At 35.7% G+C, this 14883-nt stretch overlaps 4 protein-coding genes and 3 non-coding genes across 10 annotated transcripts in view; 3 read left to right on the forward strand and 4 right to left on the reverse strand.

Moving 5' to 3' along the window:
- The first annotated feature begins 29 nt into the window (after positions 1-29).
- On the forward strand, positions 30-1689 carry LOC111431656. Its single transcript, XM_023068359.1, has 3 exons — positions 30-233; positions 809-1284; positions 1403-1689. The coding sequence occupies exons 1-3, from the start codon at positions 72-74 to the stop codon at positions 1473-1475; spliced, it is 711 nt and encodes a 236-aa protein (XP_022924127.1). The 5' UTR covers positions 30-71; the 3' UTR covers positions 1476-1689.
- A 338-nt stretch (positions 1690-2027) lies between these two features.
- TRNAI-UAU lies at positions 2028-2101 on the reverse strand. The gene has a single exon. It is a non-coding gene; the product is annotated as a tRNA-Ile (tRNA).
- A 992-nt stretch (positions 2102-3093) lies between these two features.
- LOC111431610 lies at positions 3094-5787 on the reverse strand. 4 transcript variants are annotated; one of them, XM_023068298.1, is made up of 5 exons: positions 4768-5787; positions 4154-4306; positions 3846-3947; positions 3625-3783; positions 3094-3545 (listed from the first exon to the last, which is right to left on the reverse strand). In XM_023068298.1, the coding sequence occupies exons 1-5, from the start codon at positions 5353-5355 to the stop codon at positions 3408-3410; spliced, it is 1140 nt and encodes a 379-aa protein (XP_022924066.1). In that variant the 5' UTR covers positions 5356-5787; the 3' UTR covers positions 3094-3407. The 4 variants fall into 4 exon arrangements, with proteins under 4 accessions (XP_022924066.1, XP_022924068.1, XP_022924067.1 ...); XM_023068300.1 differs by having other exon boundaries at positions 3846-3944; positions 4768-5786; XM_023068299.1 differs by having other exon boundaries at positions 3094-3542; positions 4768-5785.
- A 3442-nt stretch (positions 5788-9229) lies between these two features.
- On the forward strand, positions 9230-10612 carry LOC111431572. Its single transcript, XM_023068256.1, has 2 exons — positions 9230-9497; positions 10186-10612. The coding sequence occupies exons 1-2, from the start codon at positions 9272-9274 to the stop codon at positions 10446-10448; spliced, it is 489 nt and encodes a 162-aa protein (XP_022924024.1). The 5' UTR covers positions 9230-9271; the 3' UTR covers positions 10449-10612.
- Positions 10613-10818: 206 nt separating this feature from the next.
- On the reverse strand, positions 10819-10899 carry TRNAL-CAG. Its single transcript has one exon. It is a non-coding gene; the product is annotated as a tRNA-Leu (tRNA).
- A 180-nt stretch (positions 10900-11079) lies between these two features.
- TRNAL-CAG lies at positions 11080-11160 on the reverse strand. Its single transcript has one exon. It is a non-coding gene; the product is annotated as a tRNA-Leu (tRNA).
- Positions 11161-14160: 3000 nt separating this feature from the next.
- Positions 14161-14883, forward strand: part of LOC111431330 (non-specific lipid-transfer protein 2-like) — a 2019-nt gene continuing 1296 nt past the window's right edge. Inside the window, exon 1 of the mRNA XM_023067932.1 lies at positions 14161-14757. Coding sequence (XP_022923700.1) covers positions 14472-14744 — 273 coding nt within the window. The 5' untranslated portion in view covers positions 14161-14471 and the 3' untranslated portion in view covers positions 14745-14757. The remainder of the gene's footprint in view (positions 14758-14883) is intronic.

Here is a 14883-nt window from a genome sequence, read left to right on the forward strand (position 1 = left end):
GGAAGCAAAAAGTTGTGAGAGAGAGAGAGAGATAGAGACTTAGTACTTTGCAGGAGCTGAGCTGAAGTGGGATGGAAATGAAACATCTTGAATATGTGATGGTTCCGCTTGGTTTTACGGTGCTGGTGGGATACCATCTTTGGCTGATAATCACCATTTACCGGAGTCCTAAAAGAACTGTCATTGGAATCAACGCTGAATCCCGCCGGCAATGGGTCGCCACCATTGTTTCAGTGAGTGTCTCTCCTCTCCGACTCTCTTTTCTTCCATTTTGTGTGTCAACTCATTTCAAGGATTGTTTCTGTCGTTTGATATCTGATTTCTTGTTCGGAAAAAGCATCTGCAAGTGAGACAAAACTAATATCTGATTTCATCTCATTTCAAGGACCGTTTCCTAGTCTTGTTGATATCTCTGATAGCATTATTGTGTAGCTTTGAGGATTTTGGTTTGTCATGATCTTTCTTCATTCATTTTCATCTAAAATCGTCTACTAACCAACACCTGTCGAATTGCAAACATTCATTCCTCTATGGATAGAGATTTAAGCTGTTCACTTCGTGTCTAGATGAAGAATTCGAGTCATCTCATTAAGATTCCACATGTACTTCTAATCGTGTTCCCTCCCTCATGTTGAGAAACTTATTCTGCCTCGTGCCTTCTAAATCATATACAATTGATTAGTTCAGAAGGTATAGTGAATGAATCAATTGAGAAGTCATCTTGTCCCCTCCTCCCATTTCAGTGGAGGTGGAGAAGGAGAGAGAGAAAACCTCCATGGCTGACTACATTACGAGTGATCATGTTCAGGACCCCGAGAAGAATGCTGTTCTTGGAGTCCAAACCATACGAAACAACATCATGGCTTCGACGCTTATGGCTACGACGACGATCACCGTCGGCTCATTGATCAGTGTTTTTGTGGGCAGCTCATCAAGTACTGGAAAGTACCGTTACATTTTGCTGTGTTTCCTCGTTGCATTTCTTTGCAATGTGCAATCTATTAGATACTATGCTCATGCTAGCTTCTTAGTCACATTGCCTGCTGGTGAAGGCAGAAAGGACTATCTTTCTGCAATCTTGAATCGAGGAAGCTTATTTTGGTCGATCGGATTGCGAGCTTTCTATTTCGCAATTCCTTTCTTCCTCTGGATCTTTGGACCTCTATCAATGTTTTTCAGTTGCTACCTGATAGTTTTTGTTCTTTACTTCTTGGACTTTACAAGAACTTCCAGCTATGATCCTTATGGACTTTACAAGGACATTGAATCTGTTGGTCAGTCAGGGTGAGTACTCTGTTACTTTCATACACTTGACTGATTTTTTTTTCTTTCTATCTGTCCTTATGATTTTGCATATTCATCATGGTTTTCTGAATGAGTGTTCTGAATCGATTCGGGTCAGGGGAAACAATTTCGTCGCGAACTCATGCATTCGCTCTCCTCTACTTGAAGATCACATTATAGCCTCCCATTGAAATGGCTCTGCATACTCAATATTTTGAGCTATTGGTTGCGTTGAGAATTGTGTTTAGGAAGAGATTGAAAGAGAATTTTCATTTGTATTTAATCCACAGGCATTACCTGAATGTGTGCAAGTATTTACTTAAATGATCCAAGTGTTGGGCTATGAGGTACCTGATATATAGATTGTTTTATACTTTTATACCTTGAAATGTTATGTAAAGCATAGTTTATACCGCTATGCAATAACCCTTCACCCATCGTATAGCTTCGAGGCCACATCGAGTCCCCAAGAGAGGGGGCGAGAGAGAGAGTTTTGAGTCCAATTTGAATAGTTTTAAACTCTAACTCATTTTATACAATTATAAGTTCAACGGTATGAATATGGTTAAAATTGACGCTTAATCTAATGAGTTGATATGCATCTTGTATCGGATCATCATTTATAATCAAGGAGAGGAAGGTAGAAAGGGAGAAAGAATAGAGATTTTTTCTTTCAAATTAAAATAAATAGTTGTGCTTGTCATTACAAAAAAAAAAAAAAAAAAAATCTTGAAAGACTCAACTGGTCCTGGCGAGGCTTGAACTCGCGACCTCCGGCTCATAAGACCAGCGCTCTAACCAACTGAGCTACAGGACCTGTTGACTTTTTCAAGAATTTTTATTGTGAGATTCCATTTCTATTGGAGCGGAGAATGAAGGATGTGGGACTTCTTCCTAGTAGACGCATTTTAATCGTTGAGGGAAAATCCAGAAGGAAAAACCTAAAGAGAACAATATCTACTAGAGGTGGGTCTAAATAGTTACAAATGATGTAGAGTACACCGGTCGATGTTCTAGCGAGGATGCTTGGTAGCCAAAGGGATGGATTGTTAGATCTCATATTGGTTGGAAAAGGGTACAAAGCATACCTTATAAAGATGTGAAAATTTCTCCCTACTCACTGAGCCCCTAGTAGAGTGAATTGTAAAATCTCACATCGGTCGGAGGGGACGAAACATTCCTTATAAAAGTGTGGAAACCTCTCCCTAATCGATGTATTTTAAAACCGTGAGGTTGACAGCAATACCTAACAAGCCAAAGTGTACAATATCTGCTAACAATGAGTTTGCAACTCAGTCTTGCATCAATCCTCGGATTCTTGAAGTTGGAGGATTGGGGGCTTAGCACTGGCAGAGGAAAAATGAAGGATACTGAGCTGATACCACCTGAGACTCTAACGATCTTACACTCTAAAACCTTCAACCTTTGACAATGGACCTATTACAAGAGATCCTGCACAAACCTGTAATGTTACTGCTACCCCATTGGCCCATTGCTTGTGAGCACATACTAACCCATAACTATCACAATTGTACAACACTCACTTAGAAGTGAAGTGAGTCGAGCCAATTTAGGATCGCATCGCCTACTGCAAGGCAACGTATACACAAACTGAGAGATTTTCGAAAAAGAGTTTGAAGGCAAAGTTGAAAGAAAAAGTGAAAACAAGCCGAAGACAACATTACGGCTTAAATAGCATATAACTTTCCGGGTAAAAAAATTCGACAATAGGAATCTTTCAACCGTCAACTCAATCACGAGAGACAGAGCTCTGCTATAGTGAAATCAGATTACAACATTACATGCTCATAAGTTGGATAAGAGCTTTCTTTCATTTTTTTGAGTACCCAGAAGAACACAAGAAAGGCAGGCATTGAACCTTGAGGTCTTAAAGATATGCAATCAAGTCAATCCAAAATCATTACATAAAATCTCTAGACAACTGAGGAACAACAAAATGGCGCCCATCATATCAATTATAAGCAGAAAGGGAAGCAGCTTCACACAAATGAACGAATGCTTTAGCTCATATAACAAGGCAAATGAAATCTATACACCACATAGAGAGGAGAAAAGCAAGCAGGTTGAGTCGAATAAGTGCTACACATTGATGAACTAACCATTCAACCACGGCCCACCGCCGCTGTCTTACACACCGGGCACGCATTCTTCTGCGCAAGCCACTGCTTTATACACTCTACGTGATACCCATGCCCACATTCCAGCTTACCCATTTCATCCTCTGGATCATACTCCTCCTGCTTCATACAACAAAACAATTGTAGGCTGTCAACAATTTGGCGTAATCAAAGCCAGCAAAACCAAACGCTTCTACTTCACCTGACAGATGCTGCACTTCCGATCCATTTGAGATAGCAAGTGAGTTGTTGTTAGCTCGTTTACAGCAAGGGGCTTCATTGTTCTAATGCACCTTCCCATCTCGTCTTCTTTCAGCCCAGTGCTGACATGCCCAATCCTTTCACCAAGCTCAAGCAGCTCCTGTTCAAAGAGGTGTGAGTATCACATTGTAGCAAGAAAGAACAGGAAGGAAAGCTACGAACCTCGTACGACATGTTATCGACATCAAGCCGCAATTCCCTAAACTGGTCGTGTATGTCGAATCTTCCACCCATCAGCAACCCGCTCTGAAACATCATAATCTGCTAACAACGTATCAGGGGAGCTAATCAGTTTCATATGATCAATGTAAAACAGAGATGCCTTTATGGTACATAAAAAGAACATAGAATGACAAGATGAACACGACGAACATAGAATTCAACTGAAACTTATAATTTTAGAACAGCAACGAATCCCCTATCAAAGTGGTTGTTTCAACTGAAGCTTATATTTACAAATGATAGCTCACCTCGGCAAGGCCATCAGGGGATGGATGTCGAACATGGCGATAATATCGACTCCGAGACAGTTCAAATGTTCGAGCAGTTGGAAGATCAGAATCAGAATCCAAATATAAAAGGGTCTCGGGATTCACAGTTCGTCTTCCTCCTAAAGAAGAACGCTGTCATGGTAGAAGTAGAGGAAGTTAACACGCAATGAACAGAATTTGATACCAATAATCAACTACGAACAGGTGATTTCTCGTTTTTATAGCCCTAAATGAAGATTTCATTCGGAAAATTTCAAATCTAACGCATACCCATTTGCATTAAATACTCAGATTTACGAAGAATAATGGAATCAAACAAGTTACAAGAATGGAAGCCGAACAGGTTCAGCCTGATTTCGAGGAACCCTATTGAAGAAAAGAAACAAAAACGATAAAGTTTGATTATAAAAAAAATGAGAAAAGCCCAAATAAAATAAACACCCAAATGCTTCTTTAGCTACGAAATCGACACGAATGCTTAACAACAAGAACCCACCTGGGGGTTTTTGTTTCTCAGTGCGACACATCGACAGAGGAGAAAGAGGTTCAAATATATATTAAAACAGAGTAAAAAACAGAGTAAAACAGAGTACCTCCCTCTGATTAATCTTATCCAAATCGATTTTTCCCCTTCCAGAAGCATGCCGTCTAGCAACCACGCAATCCACAGAAGCAGCCGCATCTGCGGCGAATTCAATTCCAGGGCCACACCAAACATCTTGAGCGTCTAAGCAGCTAGCAGAATTGATACTCGAATTAGGATGAAAATGAGAGGCATCAACAATTCCTTGATGAGTTTTGTTCTTGGAGTTCTTCTGCTTTTTTTTCCTCGTTTTCTTCTTTTCCCAATCCGCTGAAGTTCGAATTACAGCCGGGACGGATACCTGCTGAGAAGCAGCGTTGGTGCAACCGAGTCCCCTGAAAGTTGCAGAAGAAAAGTTATTCTTCTTCCTGTTCGTGGCAATGGAAGAGGGTAAGCATTCATTGGCTCCGGTGGTTGAATTATTGGAAAAGGTAGAGAGAAGGAGAGAAGAAATGGTGGATTTGCAGCGAGTGGATTGAATAATCGAAGGGATTGATGGGTTTGGATCTGATTCTGAAATGGGTTGGCTGAAATGGCTTCTGGGTCTTCTCAAATTGATGTGTTCACCAATTGTAGAAGTCTGTGGAGCAACAGGCATGATTCTTAAACAAGGAAACTGGAGAAGAAGAAGAAATGAATGGAAAAACAAACAAACAGAGGCGATTTAAGGGTTTTAGAACAGAAAGTGAAAGGGAATGAATTGAGTTGAAAGAGAGAAAAGCATAAACTTTAAAGAACTTTAGTTAATGAATCTCTTTGTTCCATTCCCAGATTTGAACGCAGAGGAAGAAGAAGAAGAAGAAGAAGGGGAAGAAAATGAGTGATTATGAAGCGATTTGAGTCGCTTTTTTTCTCCTCCTTTCCAGAGGTGGTGGTGGTGGTGCTGCTGTTAGGTGGGCTCTGTTTGTCTTGTTGTTAGAGTTTGTGGGTAAGCGGCATCATAGAGAGAGCAGTCTCACAGGCTCAGGAACCTGTGAACAACTTTTTTCCTCTCTTTTTTTTGTTGGGTTTTCCACTTTTTTGCGTTCTAAGCCAAATTGATGCTTCCTTATCAAATCAAATATTCATTCAGGAAAATAATAATAATAAAGAAAAGGGTATTTTGGTCATGAAAATTTGGTAGGCTCTGCAAAAAGTCAGATCTATGGGTCACCATGGATTGAAGCGGGGAACACCAGAGAAGTCACAGGGTCAAAATTTGTAAGGATTCTATATTCATTTCGGGATTCTGTTCATCTTTTCTGGAAATGGACGGTTGTGATGTCGTCTTCTTCTTCTTCTTCTTCTTCCTCTTACCCACATTTTTGCTGACTCCATTAATTATGTATTCCTTATTCACATACTTTTGAAGAAATATGTTGTATTGTTAATTAATGGTAATAAAATATTTGATTTTTTTTTTTTTGTTTGCTTGCTGCTGACAACTCTTTTAAGTCTTTCTTAATCTTTTAATACTACGAAAGTTCGTTGTTGGATTGGTTGACCCTTTAACGATCGGGGCCTCTTGAGCCACGACCTTCCGGTCTTCAACCCTTTCTCGAGCTTATGGTGTTGTCCATCGACCGCGTTCAAATTCGACTCTTCGGTTAACCCAACAATTTTCAACATATAAAATTTAAAAATTGGGATTGTGATTATTTGGGGAAGAAGAATAGAAATGATGTGAAGATTGTCTTGTTTTGACTCAAAATGTGTCTTATATGTGAAGGGACCAAACAGTGTACTACATGCTTGAATCATTGTGTTCTTACATTCTAAACAGTATTTTCTTATATATATCTATATAAACATATGCTTTTCCATCTTAGAAGAGACAATTGGAATTAATAAATTGAAATAAGAATAAAGTTTAAATCTTTTTTAAATTATCGAGATAAATTTGATAAAGAATATAAAAGTGTATTGGATATCATTTTCTTCCATTTTCTCAAATGGACATGATTATTATGGCTTCAAACAGTATATATTACAATGATAATCCATAATTAAGAACAAAAAAAATAAACCTAATTAAGTACCCATAATCAACTCTTCCACTTCAAATTATACCTTTAAACTCATAAAATCCTATATCCTAATCATTCCACTTAATAATTGTGAATAACCTCCATTATTATTAATGTTAATCCCTAATTTTTGTATTGCAATATGGTTTATCTAGAAATCAAAAATTCAAATTTAAGTTAAACAAAAATTAATTATTTATTTAGTTGAATTCAATTTCATTAAATGATGGAAAAGACGATTATCTACGAGTATTTATATAAAATAATTTATAATTAATTTTGATGTGACTATCGGTTTGGTTAAATTTTGTGTCTGATAGATCATTAAATTGAGTTATATTACACCTAAAATTTAAATTTAAATTTAATAAAATAATTAAATTTTGAAAAAATCATGTGGAAATCTATTATACATTTTTAATATTTTAATGCTTATATTAGATTTATGTATTAAATAATATTTTATTATTTATTAAAGCAAGTAATTTAATTAATAAAAAGTTAAAAAGTAAATTGATAATAAATTTTCTATTAATTATTTAAAACCTTTTTATATCACAATTGGGTCTAGATATAGAAATCTAGTAAGAGGCTTTCGTGAAGGCTACAATTATTTATTTTCATTTCCCTTTATATTAATTTGGACACAACTTTATTTTTTCTATTAATTTTTAATTATATTTTCCCCATTAAATATTGAAGGTTGAAAAGGACTTATAATTCAATAATTGAACTTCATCGTATAAGGACTTACTTGTTATTATAAGAATTAAAAGGGTAAAAAAAACAAAAATCTGATCAACTTTCTTAATTCATCAAATTCAAACATTATATATTTAATATATTTTATTAACCAAACAATGTAATATTTAGTTTAAAGCCTATAATAAATTGAATTTTAAGTCGAACAATAATTTATAAAATTTAATTCAGAAATTTCTACTTTGTGTTTTTAAAATTTTTAAAAATAATTAAATAATTAATTATGACAGGAATAAAATCGATCTAACTTTAATTTTTTAATTATTTTTTAAACTAATAACAATTATAACTTGGCTTTTAATCAACGAGCAACAACCACCCCAATAATTAAAAATGGTATAAGAAGATGACATTTTATTTTATATCAAATATGACATCACAACTATATACTATTGATTTTGAATAAATGAATTCTTAAAATCACATGAAATGTTTTCATAATCTTATAAAAATGTTTATAAATTACAAAATTTAAACCAATTATTTAAGATATATTTATATATTAATTTGTGATGAAATTTAGAAAGGTGGGGGAGAGAAGAATTAAAATGACGATACAATTTCATACATAGAAAGTTGTGTCATAAACCGGAAGCGGACCGGACCGGCACTTTCTTCAACGGGAAAAAGGCGGTTTAGAGATCCTTTTGACTTTTTTCGTTGAATGTGAATAATTTTGATTTAATATATTATTTACGGACTAAATTAATAAAAATATTTAAAATTTTAAAATTTCTAGGGTATTTTTGAAATACTTTAAAAGTTAAAAATATTTTTTAATTTTTTTTTATTCGAAAAGTTTATGAGTATTAAAAAAAAAAACTCAATTTTTTATTATTAATTTAACCATGAATGAATAAGTCCCTACAAAATTATTTCCATCAAATTGAATATAAAAAAAAGGGTCAAAATGTAATTATTCCATTGCGTTTTAGTCCCTTTCTTAAAAGTAATTTTCATTCTTCTCCCACCCCAAATGGATGATTATGTTTTTTTTCCTTTTTCAAACTTTTTGGACGCTCTTTAGATTTATGAAAATGTAATAAAGAGGAAAACAATGGGCAAACAAATAAAAATCAAGAGAAAAGTGACCAATTTCTATAATTTCCCAAACTTTTATTCTATATTTTTAAAAAATTTAAGAATTTAGGTAAACAAAAAAATATATTTTAAAGGTCAAAATCTAAAATTTGTAAAAGTCAAGGGACCAAAATAAAAATAGATTATTTTAAAAATTCCATATAAGTAGGAATTGTACCGGAAGTTGGGGTTGATTTATAAAGAAGTAAGAATAGTGGGTTTGCATCGGGAAGCTAAAGACTTTTCAGAAACACAAAATATATATATAAAAAAGCCCTAAACAAATTGAATTGTTTTGTGGACTCGAAGCCATTTTTAGCCTTTTATTCATGTCGGAATGCACATAACAGAATAATCCTCATTAATTTTTTAATGTTATTTTGACTCAACCCACTTTTTCTTTTTTAATATTAATTAATTAATTAGATGAAGGTGATTATTTTAGGCCTTCTAGAACATTATATTTTAAAGAAATTATTATGAAACCAAAGCTTGTAATTAGAATATTATATTAGAATGGCCCAATTTCATCTGGTTGGGCCTAGGCCCACTAAACAGCAGCCCACTTCATTGGTACGATTATTTTATTTAGTCCTTGCGTGTTTGTTTCTCCGGTCATAAACCTCAAGAAAATGGGGATAAACCCTAGAACTGCGAAGAAACGCCATGAAACGAGCTATATGGGGAGCTGTCTTCACTGCCTGTTCTCGGAGGGTTTCCATCTCTCCTCTGCTTCAAACCTTGCGCTCTGGTCCATTACTACCTTCATTTTCCGTTTCGATTTCGTCCCAATCGCGATGTTACTCGTCCGGGAATGACAAGTATAATGGATTGAACTCAACAACGATTGAAAACAAGGATTCTCTCGTCGACGATGATGTCAGTAACGAAGGTAAAATATAGTTGAATGTTGTTTGTCAAAGTTCTCTGTGTTTTCTTTCTAGGAAAAGATTTTTCAAATAGATTTAATTATATTCTCGTATTTCTAAGCATGAATCATCTTCTATCGTATTATCTTTATATTTGCTTTCTGCGGTTTAATGGTTTGAGTTCTTGAGTAAGTATTAGTATAACGCAATGGTTACCTATGAAATTTTGAATGATATCCTCCTCTTATGTGTAAGTTGTTTAATACTGGAAATTTTAGATAAGATGTGTTCAGAATCGTTGTTAAAGAAACTACTTAACAACAAGTGCAATAAAATTTCATTTTGTTTTGTTGGTTCTAGTGTATGTTGAAAGTGCTCTTAATCAAATTAGAGATAAGTTTTGATAATCAATATTTTGAGAATGATGTGAAAATAATTACTACTACAAAACAATTAAGTGAAAGAAGAGTATAAATATCAGCGAGAGAAAGCGATTAGTGAAGTATTTTAACCATTTCATGATTAAGGGAGCCTTGATTGACCCCCAAAGTTGTGTAAAGAGCTTGATATTTCTGGATTGCTCATATTGACATGAAGTTCATTTGCAACTCTGTTCATTTTTTTTGTAGCATGATTTTCTTTTTAGAAGGCAATGAAAGCAATAGATACATTCAGGTTCGATCTTAGACAGTAAGTTTTTTGTGATTACAGAGCTGAAGAGGAAAATTGATAGATTTTATGAGGGTGACGTCGAGTCCTTACCAACAATTTTTGAAGCAATTTTGAAGAGGAAGCTATCAGGTAAGCACGGAGATGCTGATGATGAGCTGATGAAGGAAATTCGGCAGCGAGTGCCTGGAGAAGTTGAAGATTTTAAAGATGAAGAATATGATTCAGATTTAAGTGGTGAGTTGAATGAAAGTGATGAAGAAATGAAGGAGGATTCCAGTGAGGAAGAAGATAGAAGAGTATAAGTTAATGTTAGATCATACATTTTCGGGTGGAAATGGTCAAATCTTGATAGCTTATTCAGGTTGGTCTATGGGAACCTCAACTCCTAACTTGGAGAACTTTGTTCCATGGGGAATTGTATGCTTTGTCTTTTAATGCCAAAAATTTGCAATAGTGTATTGTTGTACAATTGTGTGGATGTGAGATTGAGATTGAACTTCTAACCTCAAGGGAAGAGAAGAAGTGCATACTAATTACTATTCACTTCAGCTTCATAACATTATTTTTTACCAAAATAAAACAAAACATTCTTCTTGTCAAGAATGGGATTCGAACCCATGTACTTCAGCTTCATAACATTATTTTTTACCAAATAAAACAAAACATTCTTCTTGTCAAGAATGGGATTCGAACCCATGCCCTTTCGGACCAGTACCTGAAACTGGCGCCTTAGACCAACTCGGCCATCTTGACTGTAGATGACTTCGTAAATATTAAGATTAATTTGATACATTTTGCAGTAACAGATCAATAAAATTAGAGACTAAATGTGTTATACAGAAAAAATCGGTAATTTTAATATTTCTTTTTGTGTTCAAATTATCAAGGGATACCATCGTCTGTCACATTCTACACAAAAAGGCAAAAACAATTTGTCAAGAATGGGATTCGAACCCATGCCCTTTCGGACCAGTACCTGAAACTGGCGCCTTAGACCAACTCGGCCATCTTGACTTTTTTGTTTGACTTAATAACATTAAATATATCAATTAATAAATTTTTTAATCATCCTCATTTCTCTTTTAACAAATGGGACGCAACCCAATCCTTCCATTGCCTCTAAAATTAATTAATATTATTTCTTGCCAAATGAACAAGAACACAAGAATAATTAATTAATATTGGACGTCTAAATTTTGGTAATAAAAAATATAAAAACAAATTAGAAGCACTAAACTCTGCATCTAAATCACAATTAAATGTTACAAAAATGGTGTCTCTTTCTCTCTGTTTCTCTCTCTCATGGCTTTGAAAATCCGAGACATAATTCATTGCCTCTGAAATTCATCTAATAATAATAAAAAAAAATCATACAAACAAGAAGGGGTCTCTAATTTTCAAGCACCACATCCAGCGCCGCAGCCGGCTGCGCAACCGGCACCGTAAAGCTCAACGTCGGCCGTGGAATTCCTGTCTTTTGTTGACATGCCGTCGGAGCAAGAGAAAATTATGGTGGAGATTATACAGAGTGTAAACAGAGCCGCCCAAAACAGCAAATAAATGTCACCGGCGAGGCCAAAGCTGCCATTTTGACTGCCAAATTCTCTCATTAGCCTCGCCATTAGAGCCAAACTGAGTGTGTTTTGTGATGGGTTTGAGCGAAAGAAGAGACCCAATTGAGTTCTTTTTCATTCTCCTCCACATTGGGCTCTGCTTTTATAGCGTTGAAAGCTCGACATTTGTGCACTCTTTTTGTGTGGGTAAAGGGGCCATTAATTATTGGATTTGAATTCGTAATTTGGGAGGCAAAGGTGTCAGAATTTGGAGTGTAAATGAGAGTCGTAGTGGATGCTTCATGGTTAGGTGTTTGTTTCCATTGTTCTCCCACTCTTCTTTGTCAAACCAATACCACCATACAAATAAAGCACCACCCATTATATTATTCCAAACAATAATTATTCTTACTTCCACTTTTTTTTTTCTTTACCTCTTTTAAATTCTTTTGGATGGAGAGGAGAACGAAATATTCAAGGGCGTGAAAACTTCTCTCTTGAAGACGCGTCTTAAAACCGTCAGATTGAAAGCGTAATGGGCTAAAACGGACAATATCTGCTAGTGGTGAGCTTCAATTGTTTCAAATGATATCAGAATCAGGCTCCATGCAGTGTGTCAGCGAGGACGTTGAGCTCTCAAGGGATGTGAATTGTGAGATCCCATATCGATTAGAGAGGAGAACGAAACATTTCTTATGAAGGTGTGAAAACCCCTCTCTAGTAGAGTTTTAAAACATGAGATTGACGGTAATACGTAACGAACAAAAACAAACAACATTTTTTAGTGGTGGGCTTGAGCTATTACATACGGTTCCTACTTAGTCAACTATTGTATTCTCGCGAGGAGTGTCCAAGTTGAATATTTAAGTAATATTCGATGAAAAGTTTAAATTTTTAAAAATATTTTTGGTTCAAGAGAATAAAATAAAGTAATATACATTGGTCGTATGTTTAGAATGAAAGAAGCAAAGCAAATGGGGAAGGGTTGATAATGTTTCAATAATTGCACTAAAATATTGGTATGAAATAATAAATAATAAAGCATTTGGATTTGGATTTGGATTTGGGTGGCATCAACACTACTTAATGGGGACTTCAATTAATTATTTAAACCTCAATAATTTGGGTTAGTGGGGAATTTCTGATGGGCAGATGAAATTTATCTATTTTTATTTTAAAAAAATAAAATAAAATAAAAAGAGGGAATCACATCTACCCACGTAAGAACATTATAAGATTTTGCTCCCTAAATCATATCTTTTTTAATTTATAAATGGAATTCTTTTTAGTTTCGAGAGTAAGTAGAGTATTTTAATATTGTAGATCATTAAATTAATATTAAATAAGATATTAAATTCGATTCTATTTTGGATGACTGAGTTATTATTTGAAATTCACGTTTTTTCTTGCTTGTGGAGTTCATCACACGAGTAGAGAGATTTAAACCTTTGATCTTATGGTCAAATTTTATTATACTTAGCGCACAAAATTATAATTAAATTAAATATTTTTCTAAGTAGCTAAAGTTTTTGGGGTTATAGAAAATAAATAATATAATTTAATTGTCGCAGTTCAATTTTACAATTCAATTTGCTAAAGTAAGCGTCTGCAAATTTCTAACTCATTGTGACCATCAAAAGAAAAAAATGAAGCCCAGTGGGCTAGACAGAAATGGGCTAGACAGAAATGGGCTGAGAAGTTGGCCCACATACTAAGCCCAAAAGTGGATTAAGTTTTTGGAAATGAAATTAATATTTATATAGCTATGTTTACAATAATGTAGAAATGGAGAAAAGGGAAAGAAGGAAAATATAGTGGAGAATTGGGAGCATGCTTAGTGATAGTGAGCTCATGATTGTGAGCCGTATGATGATTGTTAATCAAGTGAGCATGCACATCTAAAGTTGGCTATCTATCATGATCTTAAAGGCCCCATTTAATAATCCATACTATACAAACCTATAAGATAAAGAACATCCCAAAACTCTCATTTGATAAATTGATTTTTTTTTTTAGATTTAAAACTTTGACCATTTGAACGAGTATATATACTTAAACTAATTGAGGAACAACTTGAATTCTAGTGCGTTCGAGTATAATAAAGTTGTGTTCGATTAATAGGAAAGTTGAAAATTTTAAAGAAAAAGTAGTTTTAGGGAAAAAAACAAAGAAGAAAGAGTGTTTGATTGATGGATTTTGTTGAATTTAGAAAGAAAGGAGGTGTATTGAATGATGATATTCCATGTGGCTGCTCAATGAGAAGAACTGTTCATATGGATGGAGGATGTAACAATGACTCCCATCAACCTCACCGAAAGAAACCACACTCCCATTACAACAACTGGGCTCCATAGCTTCATTCATGGCAATGATCTAAAGGGAAAAAAACACAAGGAGGAAGAAAGAATAATCAAAACAGAAACAGAGAGAAAAAGATTGTTTGATAATGATGAGGGGATGGCCGTTCATTCATCTTCCTCTGTACTTGTGGTAGAAATGTGAGAGGAGGGAGGCAGGGAGCTTCTGCCCCTTGGAAATTTGCTGCTATCATTAAGAAGCCCAATGGGTAGCACCGGAGGTCTTTGATAATTGGTAGCCAAAATTTGAGGAAATTTTCTGTTCATGCCAAGTGACCATGATGACCATGATGATCATGATCTCTTGCTTTCAGGCTATAAATTGAGAAGCAAATGAACCCATTTTCATCCAACATTCCACATCTCTCTCTCTCTATCACAGTACCTAAAGTTCAAGAGTATTCTGAGAGGGAAAATGAAGGCATCACAGATAGCAGTGAGCATATTGGTGATGTTTATGATGGCGGAGGTCTCAGTGGCAGTGACATGCAGTCCACTGCAACTGAGCTCCTGTGTGAGTGCAATCACATCTTCAGTTCCGCCATCTAAGCTCTGCTGCTCAAAGATTAAGGAACAGAAGCCCTGCCTCTGCAAGTACATGCAGAACCCCACCTTAAGGAAGTTTGTGGCCTCTCCCAATGCCAGGAAAGTTGCTAACACTTGTGGAACTCCATTTCCCAAGTGCTAGGAATTGGTCCCCTCCCCCCCCCCCCCCCCCCCCCCCCCCCCCCCCCCCCCCCCCCCCCCCCCCCCCCCCCCCCCCCCCCCCCCCCCCCCCCCCCCCCCCCCCCCCCCCCCCCCCCCCCCCCCCCCCCCCCCCCCCCCCC

Source organism: Cucurbita moschata, unplaced genomic scaffold (genome assembly GCF_002738365.1).
Source record: "Cucurbita moschata cultivar Rifu unplaced genomic scaffold, Cmos_1.0 Cmo_Scf00036, whole genome shotgun sequence".
Classification (NCBI taxonomy): Eukaryota; Viridiplantae; Streptophyta; class Magnoliopsida; order Cucurbitales; family Cucurbitaceae; genus Cucurbita; species Cucurbita moschata.

What these genes read in the sequence shown, in the direction of transcription:
- LOC111431656 (XM_023068359.1), top strand. Translation starts at nt 72, where the DNA reads ATGGAAATGAAACATCTTGAATATGTGATGGTTCCGCTTGGTTTTACG. An exon ending in GGGTCGCCACCATTGTTTCA is followed by an intron (nt 234 to 808) that starts GTGAGTGTCTCT and finishes GATCATGTTCAG; the next exon opens with GACCCCGAGAAGAATGCTGT. An exon ending in GAATCTGTTGGTCAGTCAGG is followed by an intron (nt 1,285 to 1,402) that starts GTGAGTACTCTG and finishes GATTCGGGTCAG; the next exon opens with GGGAAACAATTTCGTCGCGA.
- LOC111431610 (XM_023068298.1), bottom strand. Translation starts at nt 5,355, where the DNA reads ATGCCTGTTGCTCCACAGACTTCTACAATTGGTGAACACATCAATTTG. An exon ending in ATAAGATTAATCAGAGGGAG is followed by an intron (nt 4,307 to 4,767) that starts GTACTCTGTTTT and finishes CTACCATGACAG; the next exon opens with CGTTCTTCTTTAGGAGGAAG. An exon ending in GGAAGTGCAGCATCTGTCAG is followed by an intron (nt 3,546 to 3,624) that starts GTGAAGTAGAAG and finishes TGTTGTATGAAG; the next exon opens with CAGGAGGAGTATGATCCAGA.
- LOC111431572 (XM_023068256.1), top strand. Translation starts at nt 9,272, where the DNA reads ATGAAACGAGCTATATGGGGAGCTGTCTTCACTGCCTGTTCTCGGAGG. An exon ending in CGATGATGTCAGTAACGAAG is followed by an intron (nt 9,498 to 10,185) that starts GTAAAATATAGT and finishes TTGTGATTACAG; the next exon opens with AGCTGAAGAGGAAAATTGAT.